The 12,568-nt window shown below is 54.4% G+C and overlaps 5 protein-coding genes across 5 annotated transcripts; 4 read left to right on the forward strand and 1 right to left on the reverse strand.

Moving 5' to 3' along the window:
- Positions 1-556: 556 nt before the first annotated feature.
- Positions 557-775, forward strand: CTAM01_02514 (uncharacterized protein; the record flags this gene model as incomplete). The annotated part of the gene is made up of 1 exon (XM_060518552.1): positions 557-775. One exon carries the CDS (start codon positions 557-559, stop codon positions 773-775), a length of 219 nt encoding a protein of 72 aa, XP_060387185.1.
- A 534-nt stretch (positions 776-1,309) lies between these two features.
- On the forward strand, positions 1,310-1,929 carry CTAM01_02515 (uncharacterized protein; the record flags this gene model as incomplete). The annotated part of the gene is made up of 2 exons (XM_060518553.1): positions 1,310-1,369; positions 1,438-1,929. The coding sequence occupies 2 exons, from the start codon at positions 1,310-1,312 to the stop codon at positions 1,927-1,929; spliced, it is 552 nt and encodes a 183-aa protein (XP_060387186.1).
- Positions 1,930-3,285: 1,356 nt separating this feature from the next.
- On the forward strand, positions 3,286-4,511 carry CTAM01_02516 (pirin; the record flags this gene model as incomplete). Its single annotated transcript, XM_060518554.1, has 2 exons — positions 3,286-3,622; positions 3,730-4,511. 2 exons carry the CDS (start codon positions 3,286-3,288, stop codon positions 4,509-4,511), a joined length of 1,119 nt encoding a protein of 372 aa, XP_060387187.1.
- Positions 4,512-5,158: 647 nt separating this feature from the next.
- Positions 5,159-7,414, forward strand: CTAM01_02517 (exocyst complex component Sec6; the record flags this gene model as incomplete). Its single annotated transcript, XM_060518555.1, has 1 exon — positions 5,159-7,414. One exon carries the CDS (start codon positions 5,159-5,161, stop codon positions 7,412-7,414), a length of 2,256 nt encoding a protein of 751 aa, XP_060387188.1.
- A 936-nt stretch (positions 7,415-8,350) lies between these two features.
- Positions 8,351-12,348, reverse strand: CTAM01_02518 (UBA/TS-N domain-containing protein; the record flags this gene model as incomplete). The annotated part of the gene is made up of 4 exons (XM_060518556.1): positions 8,351-8,380; positions 8,451-12,023; positions 12,089-12,240; positions 12,324-12,348. The coding sequence occupies 4 exons, from the start codon at positions 12,346-12,348 to the stop codon at positions 8,351-8,353; spliced, it is 3,780 nt and encodes a 1,259-aa protein (XP_060387189.1).
- Positions 12,349-12,568: the final 220 nt, after the last annotated feature.

Below are 12,568 nucleotides of genomic sequence, written 5' to 3' on the forward strand. Positions count from 1 at the left end.
TATTGCATGTATGTGGCTTGAGCAGCTACCTCACTTGCCTTACTTACCTCACGACCATCTACCTGGCCATGTCAACTGTCATTAACTCTCCACAACATTAATTGAACAGATAGACGATTTTAACACCTCAACAGTGGCATCAATGCCTTGCTTTAAAACCAGAGCAAGCAGCGACCCAACATTGCGGGGCATAGTCTGTAGGGAGGAACACATAAGATAGCATGAATAATAGCTACAGAGCAGCAGCAGAAGGGACCAAACGAAGAAAGAAAAAAAGACGACATCCCACTGGCATGTGGCGCATGTACCTCGTTGGTAGGGATACTTGGGCCGGACCCGCCACCACGGCATTCCTGGGCGTCCCTTTCCTCGCATTCGACCTGTGAATGTCTGAAGCACATGCTAATCAATCTAGTCTCGCATCCTAAGGGGTTCAGGCAACATGGTTAGGCCAGCCCCATACTACAAGACGTGATGAGGTGGGCTCTTTCTCATGCTCTCATCTTCTCACCTGTCGTCTCGACCAAGACGTAGATAAATACTTTCATTTCAGTCCATGCCCGTCTGTGGCGTCAACCTCGTCACCACCCATCTGTACACGCTCTTCTCCGTTCCAGCCGCCTCTCCTCCATCCAACCAGCTGCCTCTCGGTCTCCGACAACCCTCTGCTGCTATCTGTGAGTTTCCCTCCTCCTCCTCTCACACTCACTCCCCCTTCTGCCCTCCTCCTTCTACGCTTCTCTCATGTGCGTCTCGTCTTGTCTCTCCCTTTTAGCTTTGACTTACCTACTACTTTTCCCTCCCTACTATACATCCTTCTTTTGATTCTTCCCTCTTCAACAACAAAAAGCCTTTCCATCTTCCTACACTCCCAATTCTACCGCCCAACACATATCCCGACTCGCTTCACTCTCCTAGCCTTTTTCACCCTGCTCTGGACTTGATCAGTTCTGATATCGAATCGTCTAGCAAAACCCCCCTATCTACTACGAGACCCTATCCCGGAGCCTCAACCGCAGCTTTCCTAAGCCGCCAGCTCCCCCCCCCCCCCCCCCCCCCCCCCCCCCCCCCCCCCCCCCCCCCCCCCCCCCCCCCCCCCCCCCCCCCCCCTCCCCCTCCCCCCCCACACCCCCCCCCACCCCCCCACACCCCCCCACCCCCCCCCCCCCCCCCCCCCCCCCCGCCTTCCCGCGCACGAGCTTACTCCGCAGCGAATCCTCCTCCAACCCTCGACCAGAATTCGACGGGCTTCACGCTTCGACGAATCAACAACTTCAACTTTCCCACGCAACTCTCGCCAGTCTACTAAATGCCCAAAATGGCCCAAGTCAACGGTGACCTCCCGAGCGTGCCCTCGGCTGCCCTCCAGGTGCGTTATCAATGAATGCAACCGTATTTTGACTCTTATCGCAATCTCTTACTAACCGTCCTGGATAGCACTTCCTGGATTACCCTGTAGTACACGACGGTGTCGTTACCTTCAGGAACCACCCTGTCGGCAAGAAGTCCCTGGTCTACAGCGACTCTGCCTACAAGACCTTTGCCGAGCCTCTTCTCCCTTACTTCGCCCGTCCTTGGGGCTACCTGCGCCCCTATGCCGAAAAGGCAGACAACCTCGGCGACCAGGCCCTGACCAAGGTTGACGAGCGCTTCCCCGTCGTCAAGAAGCCCACCGAGGAACTGTACGCCGGTGCCAAGGGCATCATTGCCCTGCCCATTCGCACTGGCGTCGAAGCCAAGGACCACGTTCTGAAGACGTTTAGCCAGCAGAAGAAGAAGGTCGGCAGTGAGAACGTTGTTGCGTACGGCAAGGCCCTTATCGGAACCGCCCTTATCACCACCAGTGAACTCATTATCTGGGTTGGCGACGTCATCCATTACAAGAAGGAGGAGGCCAAGGAAGTGGTCAATGAGAAGACCAACAACTAAGCGCCACGGCTCGCGATTGTACAGCTTGCTAGCCTGCCGACGTTTTACCTCAACCCGCCTCTATTTCATATACCCTTCCCTCCCTTCGCGGCATTCTTGAACCACTTACAGGTTCTGGGACCGCAGTCATGATGGCGAACGCTTCTACGACATGCAGCAAGGAACGGAATCTATACCTCGGATAAAGAGTTTTTCATGTACTGTTTTGGTGTGCTATGTTGATTTCCTTTGTCTGTTCCAATCAGTGGTGTACGAGGGAGGAAGAGAGAGATAGGCATCTAGTGCGCCGCTCTGGCCCTTCATTTTCGAAGGCCAATCGGACTTGGGCTATTCCCTCCGTGGCTGATGGCACCCCGCCAAGGCGCCCGATCTTCCCTCAGGGTTGATGGGCATGGTTAAGACGGCTTGACTTTCGGCCGACGTTATAGTCTTTTTTCGAAGGGTTGAACTTGTGCTGGAGCTGGAGTTGGTGTCGGATTTTTCATAGGAATCAAAATCTATAATAGACACGCTGTGTTCCCTGACCAAGCTTGCTGTTGCGAGTGACGCAGCACCGGGTGACCAAGAAGCTAGCCAGCACGGGAGCTTACTCGCACAGGCCTGAGTCCTGGAGTACGTAGACGCACAAGCTGCGGAATAGCTACCATGCAGGGCATTCAAGAGTAACCCAAACTCTATGTCCTATTTTTCATGTCTGTAAAGGTAGTCTAGAGTAATAAGTCGCACTCGATCAGATCAACCCGCTGCAAGACCTGGGGAGGAGAAAGAGCGACTGGAGAAGGATGCTTGCTGTCGATTGGCGGCTCTTGCGTGCTATCATTGGTCACGGTGATTGGCCAGCACTTTGACGAGCGAACAAACTGTTTGCAGCTTCCCGACCTGACCTTACTTGTAGGTGCACAGCACCTTAGCTTCCTGAAGGTCCCCACGTCCCTTGGTTGTCAATTGCTGACGTAAAGATCATCGGCTAGGAACTTGATGAGAAGGGCGAGACAGACGCTAAGGATGTACCTAGGTACCATACCCCGGTAGAGATGGTGGGCGAAGCTCGCGCCACGAGAGTGAGAGACGTGCTTTCCCATTGCTGATGTAAAATTGACTAATGCGTTGTTGCTTACCAGAGAAGCGCATAAGACGATTCCTCACGATGCTGTTGCTGTACGCTTTGCCGCCTTTTCTGAAGCTAGAGTAGTATTTGCCATGTGGAGAGAACCGACGTATCGCTAGACCCTTGGTCAAATAGATTCATCTTCTCCTTTCTAGAATACTTACACTTGATTCTTCTCACTCTCATCCCCAAGATCTTTGAGAAGCGATCCGCTTACATATATTATCCCTGATCACCGCCCCTCATCAATGAAGTCTCTCTCGTTCTGGCTATCCATCATCATTGGAATCGCATCGATTGTAACCTTTCGAGAATACATAGTGAGCGCAGCATTCGCGACAGCAACGAACTTTCTCAACTCTTTGAGTAACACTCGGAGCGGAAGCGTATTCGACCTTGAAGCCAAGTCTTCGCAGCAACAAGAAGCACAAGTAGACCATCACCTTTACGCCACCGACATGTCTGTCCCTCGCGCGATCCGCAAGGTCTTTTTGGCCGTTGAACAGGCTGAGGGTGCTGGTGCTCGCGTTCGTCGCTCAATTGGCACGCCTCAGCTCAAGAACTTTTCACCATTTTTGATGCTTGGTGAGTTATTGATGAGCCCCCCACCCCCAACCAGGCCTGCTCATTTTCCTTCATGTTGACCGTCCCTTGAACGTAGAGTCTAAGCTTTGCTAACACGAGATTACAAGACCACTTCCGTATCGCCCCCGGCTCGGGCTTCCCGGACCACCCCCACCGCGGTCAGGAGACAATCACTTACCTGCTCCACGGCGGTGTCGACCACGAGGACTTTGCCGGCAACAAGGGCACCATCGAGGCCGGCGACCTGCAATTCATGACGGCCGGCCGCGGCATCATGCATGCCGAGATGCCCAAGCAGAACCCAGACGGCAGCGCCAACGTCGGTTTGCAGCTGTGGGTGGACCTGCCCAAGCACCTAAAGGCCTGCGAGCCGCGGTACCGCGATCTCCGGGCCAAGGAGATCCCCACCGTCAACGTCGACGGCGGCAAGGTCCACGTCAAGGTCATCTCGGGCCAGAGCCACGGGGTTGACTCGGTGCGAGACCTAGCGTACACGCCCGTATGGATCTTGGATGTTCAGATCAAGCCCGGCGGCCGGATCGCGCAGCCGGTGCCCAAGGGGTGGAATGCCTTTGCGTACACGCTCGAGGGACAGGCCATTTTTGGCGAGGGGACGCAGAAGAGGGTGGTGGACGAGTTCCACAATGTAGTCTTTGAGGAGGACGGCGAGATCGTCAACGTCGAGGTTGATGCCGGCGCGGACAAGGACGCGAGGTTCGTCCTTATTGCCGGGACGCCCCTTGACCAGGAGGTCGTGCAATACGGCCCCTTTGTCCTGAGCTCTAAAGCCGAGGTATATCAAGCCCTCATGGACTATCAGACTCACTCTAATGGGTTCGAGAGGGCCGAGGGCTGGCAGAGTGAAATTGGAAAGTCTATGATTGAATAAGACAATGGGATTTTGCACCTGCTATCCGTGTTTGGTTTGTAGTTTAGAGGCATCGTGTATTTTCATACTTAGCATCCAGCGGAGGGGCAATTTCTTGGACTGACAGCATCTTGAGGCAGGCATTCGAAAGTTGGATGAGATACCACGAATATCATAGAATTGAGGAAAAAGAACTTTTACTACCTTATCAAAAGAACAAAAAAACAAACACTGTCTTATCACACTTTGGCACAGTTGCAATTCATCCATTGTTGTAGAGATGCTGCCCTGCAGCGTTGGCAGCTCGAGTGCACAGGCCGCTGCAGAAGTCACTCACAGCGGGACAAGAATGCACAGACCAACAAAGTTCCCCAGCTCTCCCTTTCCCTGCCGCCGGACTTGAGGTGGGAATTGGACCCCATGCAAGGTACACGAAACCGAGTCGCAGCATGCAATGCGATGACCTCCCAGCCCAACACCTAACACCCTCCACCGACATGATTAATGACGACGCCGTGAAAATACCCCCGAACCCTCTATACCGAATGCGCAACTGATACCCGAGCCAACCGATAGAGTAATCGACACTCATTCATCGACGAGATTTCTCATAATTCAAGCCGAAGACAGCTGGCGGCCTAAGCCTCGCTGCCTCGAGCCTGCCCGCTATGGATGCCCCCATCCCTAAGCTCGCGGAGCTCCTCCGCCACCCAGATGATCTTGAGAAGATTGCCGGTCTGAAGCAGGAATTTTCTCGCAAGAAAACAGCCGTCGACTCCCAGCTCCGCAGCGGCTTGCGCGAGCAGCTTGAGACCACCCAGTCCGGCATGACGGGCTTGTCAGACGGCCAGAAGACGGTGCAGCTGATCAAGGAGGAGATGATCAAGATCGATCGCCTATGTTCCGAATCGCAGAACATGATTAAAGACTTCAACAGCATTAACCTCGTCTCCCAGGCCCACCGGAATTTTGGGGCTGTCGAGGCCATGCGCAAGAACCTCGAGACGTTTAATGAGCGGCTTGCCATTGTCGACCGCATGCTAGACGAGGACGAGGGGGATAAGGAGAACATGCCCAACCTGCTGCCTATTCACTACGAGTTGACGCAGCTGAGAAATATTCGAGACGATGCCATGGAGCAGATACAGAGGGCAGAAGACCCGAGCCTGGAATCGACGCTCGAGGATTACTTCCAGAGGCTCGACACCATGATCGACTGGTTTGACGAGCACATTGGGATCCTGGCGCTGAACCTTATCAACTTGGTGGTTAACGACAACAATGGATTAGTGGTACGATTCGCCGTGGTCATTGAGGCTGAAGAGAAGAGTGATCAGAGGGTGCTAGCACTGCAAGAGGCGCTCAAGGATCACAAGGAGATGGCAACGCGCTTCCAGAGCATCACGGACGGCGCGAAAAAGGTGCGAGGGTACAAGGACAAGTTCACACAGGCCATCAAGATAAGTGTAGAGGGCCAGTTTAACGAAGCCAGAGGAGAATTCCTGGACGACCCTTCAGCGCTCGACAAGATTCTTAAGTGGTACTTCAACGACCTGAATGCCGTTAAGATGGGCATGACGCCGTTGATGCCCAAAAAGTGGAAAATCCTCAAGACGTATGGCGATATATATCACCAGACGATGCACGACTTTCTCACCGGCATGATTGACGACCCAGACGCAGCTTCTGCTAATACGTTGGAGATCATCAACTACCCGGAAAAGTACTACAAGAAGATGAAAAAGCTCGGCTTCAAGCAGGAGGATCTCACACCCCACGTCATCGACTCGAGAGAGACGGAATTGGTCCGCGACTTCCGACAGCTCATCATCAAGTTCCTCGACGAATGGATCGAGCGCATCTTCAACGCGGAACAGAAGGACTTTGCAGAACGCAACGTCGAAGGCTCCAACTTGGACCAAGACGAATACGGCTACTTCAGGTCCAGGAACCTCGTAGACATGTGGCGTATGATGCGCGAGCAGATTGACGCTGCGGCCAACTCGAAGCGCATTGACGTCATTGAGGGTGTCATTGACGCCATGTTCTTAAGATTACGCGGTAGACAGCAGTCGTGGCAGAAGATGCTCGAAGAGGAAGCTATTAGATTCGAGACGGGCAAGGTCCCGGAGCTCGAGGGATTCCAGCCCCTTCAAGATTGGCTCGTCGCCACAGCAAACGATCAAATTGCGTGCGTTGACGACAATGAGGAAGAGAACAGGTTCGGCTACCTCTCCAACTTTAAGCAAAAGTTTGAGCCCCTCGTGTCGCCGGCGTACATGGAGCGGGCGGAGACCGAAGTCGAGCTGCTGCGCGACGGCTACATCGACTTCAGCACGTGGTGCATCACAAAGTTTGTGCAGCTCATCTTCTCGGTCGACTTCAAGCTCGTCATGGCGGACTTCTTTACTCCCAAGTGGTACACGAGCACGGCCATGAAGCAGATGGTGGTGACATTTGAGGAGTACGTCGGCGACTACCGCCAGGTGCTCCACCACTCCCTCGTCGATATTTTCACTGAGATCTTCTCGGACGAGCTCCTCGTGCGCTACCTCTCGTCGGTACGTAACAAGGGCGCAAAGTTTCGCCGGGCCGACCCAGTGCAGGACAAGCTCTTCAACGACATCTCGACGGCGTTTGAGTACTTCAGCGCCCTACCGAACCCCGATGTCGGTAACTCGGTCAAGCAGACATGGCGCGTCACTGAGTACTTTTTGCAGCTCATCACCGTCGACAAGGACGCCATCCCCGATACGTTTGAGGCTTTCAAGACGGCGTACTGGGATCTGCAGGTCAACTGGGTCGAAGCGGTGCTGCGGTCACGCGACGATTTTGAGAGGAGCATGCTCAACGCCGTCAAGGCGAGGGCGGCGCAGATTGACGTAGTCAGGGGGCCCGAGACGATCATGGGCAAGGTCAAGTGATGAACGAGCGCGAAGACGACGAGGACAAGTCGAGCAAGGAAGGAGATCCGAAGTGGAGGTGTAAGGAAAGGCCGCCTTTCCCGGCACTGTTTATATATACACTGCAAGCTGCAGTCAAACAATGATTTGCAAGTTCCCAAAGGGGGGCGACCGAGCCCGAGTGATGAGGACGATGGGCACGCAAAGGGTGTGGAAAATCATCTGAAAGGGCAGCAGGTGACAATGATTCTCTCTACCCACCCAGAGAATGTAATTATGGAAGATTACGTGTTAGACGTACTTTTCTCTCTCTCTTCTTCTTCTCCCATCGTGCAGTGATAGGTGAAATTAGGCTAGAGATATGGACACTTGAAGAAGCACATGGGGATTTTGTCTTTTGGTCACGGCTTTCGGAGTCAAGCAAGTTCATCAAATGGTACAAACAATGAACAACAAGGAAGCAAATCAACTGCACGAATATTCACGTTCTGTAGTGGGAACAATGCTACTGTCTGAAGTTTATGTACAGCATACAAGAATAGCATGTTCGTACCAAAACAAGTATTCAGTCATAGCACTCGCAGCCATTACCTTATCCAATCTTACCATTGGCTCTACTTGAGCACGCAACGAACTACGCAGTGAGGCAGTGAGCAGGTAAACATCATATCAGAAAAGGTTTGTGACATTGCTATGCTAGTATCGAATCGACATGTACATCCTACATACACATTAATCACCGGAGGCCCACCATAATCCAAGGGGAGAATCGAGCGGCCTGGCGTAACGGGGGTTAGGGCTAAGGGGATTTCCGAATAACTTCCAAACACATTCAGGTATCTCCAGGCTAAGCGGGGAAAATGGAACGCTTGCAATCATGAGGGTTCACGCCCCTTTGCCTCCCATAATGAAACAAAACTGCGTTTCTCTTCTCTTCTTGATTGTGTTCTGCTATCTTCACGACTGGCTTGCGAGATAGTTGGCAGCCTGTTAACAGAGTCAGCCACATACGCAAGGGGTGATGCATGCGATCCTTAAAGGAAATCAATCCACTTACCCTTTCCAAGTTGTAGTCATACTTTTCCAAAGCGAGAATGGAGTCCTCTCTCGAATAGCCCATGCTGGTGAGGTTCTTTAAAATCGGATCATCATGCTCGCCCGTGTGCGTCAGGGCTCTACCAGGAGTTGGCCGAGTATCCTCTGCAGGAGGAGCAGAAGCAGGGGCAGGAGCACTTGCTGTGGGGTTTGCATTGGCGTCACTGGGTGAGTCGAGACTGGCAAAGATGGCATCCCAGTCCTGTGCATCCGGAGCCGCTGCTGAGCTCTTCGATGCCGCACTAGCAATCTCGCCAGCGGCCGGTTTTGGTGATACTGATCCAAAGTCGTAGCTGCTCTCTTGTCCAAAGGCAGTAGACTCTGTCTTGGCTTGGCTGGGTGGCGGGCTGCTGTCGAAGACTGGGTTGAAATCATCCAAACCAGATCTAGAAATTGTCTGGAAGTCATCATCGGCAGAACCCTCTTTAGCATCTTCTAGACCCTCGAACTCGTCATCAAGATCGTCAAAGGAAGACTGGGCCTTGGGCTCCGGATGTTGTGTAGTCGTGGGCGCTGAGGTAATGCTAGCCTCCGATGTCTCGGGAATAGTAGGTGCTGCTGTAGCAGTAGCAGTAGCGTTGTGGATAGACGTAGGGGAGACCGAATCCTCAGTCGCAGGAAGAGCAGCCGCAGCCACCGGAACAGTCGGGGAAACGGCATCCTTGGGCTCCGTGGGAGGTTCAGTCTTCTTCGCTTGAGGAGACGCCGGGGCGAAGTCATCATCAAAGCCGCCCCCTTCGCTGGCAGTATCTGAATCGTCGTCATCGTCGTCACGGTCAAGCTCGGAGATGGGTGGGAATTCAGAATCAAAAGCTGAGAAGGGTTTGGTTGTGTCAGCACCCGACTTGTCAGAGTTATTGTGTGCGCTGGTGAAGCTTGCAAATGCATCATCGAAATCAGCCTTGGCGTCGTTCGGGCCCATCGCAGCAAATGGGTCAGAATCCGCCGCATCGCTGCCTGTCGCAGCCGCAGCCGCAACCACGCCTGCAGCCACGCCCGTGGCTGCAGCTCCAGTGCTCGAAGGCTTCGCATCACCTTGAGCAGCTGACTCACGGAAGCTCGCAGTTGAAGTAGATGCCGTGCTCTGACCCGTAGCCGTAGGCTCCAGGGGGAAGGCTCCAGGCAGGGAGGCTGCCTGGGGGGTCTCGACCTCACCCTCGGCTCGAGAAGCGGGCGGCGAGACAGCCCGAGAAGAGCTCAGAGACTCGTTCGCGTCGGCAAACGGCAGGAAGCTCGAACTGATTTGTCTAGACTGCGGGGGGGCAGGAGGCTCAGCTGCGAGGGTAGCCTGCCTGCTGATATTGGGAGGCATGGAGACAGGAGGTGTCGAGAAAGAGCCCACGCTAGCGGTCGACGCACCTGTGTGTTGCGGGTTGAAGGAGCTAGCTGGCGGCGGGGTGCTGGCAGTGCCGACAGGGGGAAACGCTGGCCCAAAGACATCGTCAAAGGACTTGTCACCACTCGAAGGCTTGGCAGGCGGCGGCGAAGTGAAAGTACCCATAATATCAGTGCTTCCCGTTCTCTTAAAGAAGGGATTGTTTCCACTGGCAGTCGAGGGCGTTGGGCTGGCTACTTGAGCCGACGACGCTACAGGAGAACTTGTGTTCACCTGGCGAGACAGCTCCTCGTTGCTCTTATGGAGATCAGTGATCTCACTCTGTAGCTTATCACGCTCACCCTCGTTAGTTGTCAACTGCTTCTTGTTGATAGCAACGAGTCCCTTTTGCTGTCGCGCCTCGGACTTGAGCTTCTCGATCTGGGGCTTCAGCTGTGCGATTTCTGCATTGAGGTTGCGGATTTTCTCCTTCAGGTTGGCGTTCTCTTGCTGGTCAGCTTGCAGTGCTGCATACACTTGCTGGTGCTGCGTCTGCAGGTCTCGGTAGGTGCCGTCCAGCGTCATGCATTCGCCTTGTAGCTTCTTCGTCTCGTTTCTCGAGGTATTGAGCTGCACCTGCAGAGATTCGACATCTTTAGCTTCCTTCTCATACATGGTACGGAGTTGGGCGAGGCGGTGCTCGAAGTTCTTCTTCTGGGAGTTGGCCTGGTTCAGTTCGTTCTGCGTTGTGGTGCGTTGGCCCTGAACTTCCTGCATTTGCTTGGACAGAGAGCCGACCTGGTTCGACAGGTTCGCAAGCTCGGCCGTCTCGTTTGTCAGCTTTTTGCTGACCTCAGGGTCACCGTCTCCCAAAAGATCTTCAGATGCTGAGGGAGCAGGGGGCCGACCGGAGTTAGAATCTCCAGTGTTGTGAACTGTAAGTCCACGGCCGAAAGAGGATGAGGGCACGAATGGCTTGAACTGATTGCCGGTAGGCGATGGCCGGATAGGGGACGAGGGTGCTAGAACAGCCGAGCCAGAGCCGAACGGATCGTTCGCATTCGAGCCACCGGTAGACAGGGCAACTTGAGCAGGAGCGGGTGCTGGTGGCGTATCAAGGCCAAATAAGTCATCAAGAGCAGACTTCGGGGCGGGAGCGGGAGCCGGAACTGGGGCCTGGGCTTGGGGTGGAGGAGGAGCATCAAAGGGAGATCCTGAGGTCTGAGGGCGGGCCTGCGTTCGTAGGCTAGGCGGGATGAGGTTTGGTGGGAGTGATGCCGGAAGGGAAACAGTGCCATCGCGTCTAGTTCGCTGCTGACGGATCAAATACATGGCAACAGCAAAAGTGTCTCTGTTCAAACGCCCCTCGGAGTTGATGTCTGCGAGATCCCAAATTTGGGCCAAAGCGTCCTCGGGGAGGTTCGATTGACTGAGAAAGGGAACAGCCTCCTCGCCCGTGATGAAACCTTTCTGAGTCTTGTCCAGGTCGTTGTAGAGGACGTCGAAGCGCTGTTTGTCGTCAGGAGTGACTAGCCAGTCGCTAGCAGGAGCGCCAGTCGTCTGCGCGGTGATGGGCGGGCGACCAAGAGGACTACCAGCACGATACTGGGCTGTGCCGCTGAGTTGTCGCGGAATTGCCGAGATAGGCCCAGTTGCAGTGGGTGATTGCCTAGGAGCGGGAGGTCCGCGTCGAGTTGCGGCCTCGTAGAGAGGTGCTGGGAGGATATTGGGCAAGCCCCTGAGAGCACCCGTCTTCATTGATGTGAGCAGGTGCATGGCAATAACGAACTCGGTCAGAACCAATGCTCCGCGCTGTTCAGTGTCGGCCAATTGCCAGATTCTGCCCAGCACTTCAGTCGGTAGGCCTGATTTCTCAAAGATGGACTTAGCCGCATCGCCGGGCAGAAGATTTCCGGCTTGCAGCGGCTGACGCTCGAATAATCCAGAGTATTGATTAACCTTCTCAGGTGTAAGAGGAGGAATTCTGATCGATCCGCTGCCAGTGCCTTGGGCTTGTAGAGCAGCAGCGGGCGGGGGTGTAGGAGACGCGAGACCGGCTGGAGGAGGCATGCCATCAAAGCGCGGCAAAGGTCCTGGTTGGAGGGCTATCTCAGTCGTTGGCTCACGTCCAGCTTGGCAGTGGCCGATGAGTCTCAGCACCAACCCGAAGCCTGCTGGGGTCAAAAACCCCCGGTTCTCCTTGTCTGCAATTTGCCATATCTGTAGTCTTTGGCGTCAGCTATCATCGTCGTTTCTCGGGTGTTGGCACCGGGTTGTGTCCTTACCTCTCCCAGTACCCTTGAATCGAGTCTAGTCTTTTCAAAAAACTTGACAGCGGTCTCGCCAGTGACAACTCCTACGCTTTCGGTATCGGCTTGGCGGAACAGTTGGCCATAGAGACGTTTCTCTTCGGGGGTCAGGTTCAGGTTCGGCGCGGCTATGAGACGCGGCTGTCGTCAGTACGCTGGCTCTTCTCTATTCAGGCTGGCGCGCAAGCGCTATAGGGACTTGCGCACTCACCAGCATCGACGCCCTCGGCAGACATCTTGAAATATCAGGGCTCCTTTCGATAGAAGCTACGAGTCTTGCGCGGCTTGGGGTCGCCCGGATTTGGATGATTGGCGGGAAGTTTGGTCGGTTGTCGTCAATTTGGATGCGATTTCCGGGGGGTTGGGGGCTCGATCAACTCCGGTTCTATCAACGGGGAAACGGCACGTTAGAAACCACACACACGCACTGACAAGGAAAATTAGGAATGGGTTGAA

This window comes from Colletotrichum tamarilloi (genome assembly GCF_030869305.1).
Source record: "Colletotrichum tamarilloi strain Tom-12 chromosome Unknown Scaffold_5.1, whole genome shotgun sequence".
In the NCBI taxonomy this organism is placed as follows: domain Eukaryota; kingdom Fungi; phylum Ascomycota; class Sordariomycetes; order Glomerellales; family Glomerellaceae; genus Colletotrichum; species Colletotrichum tamarilloi.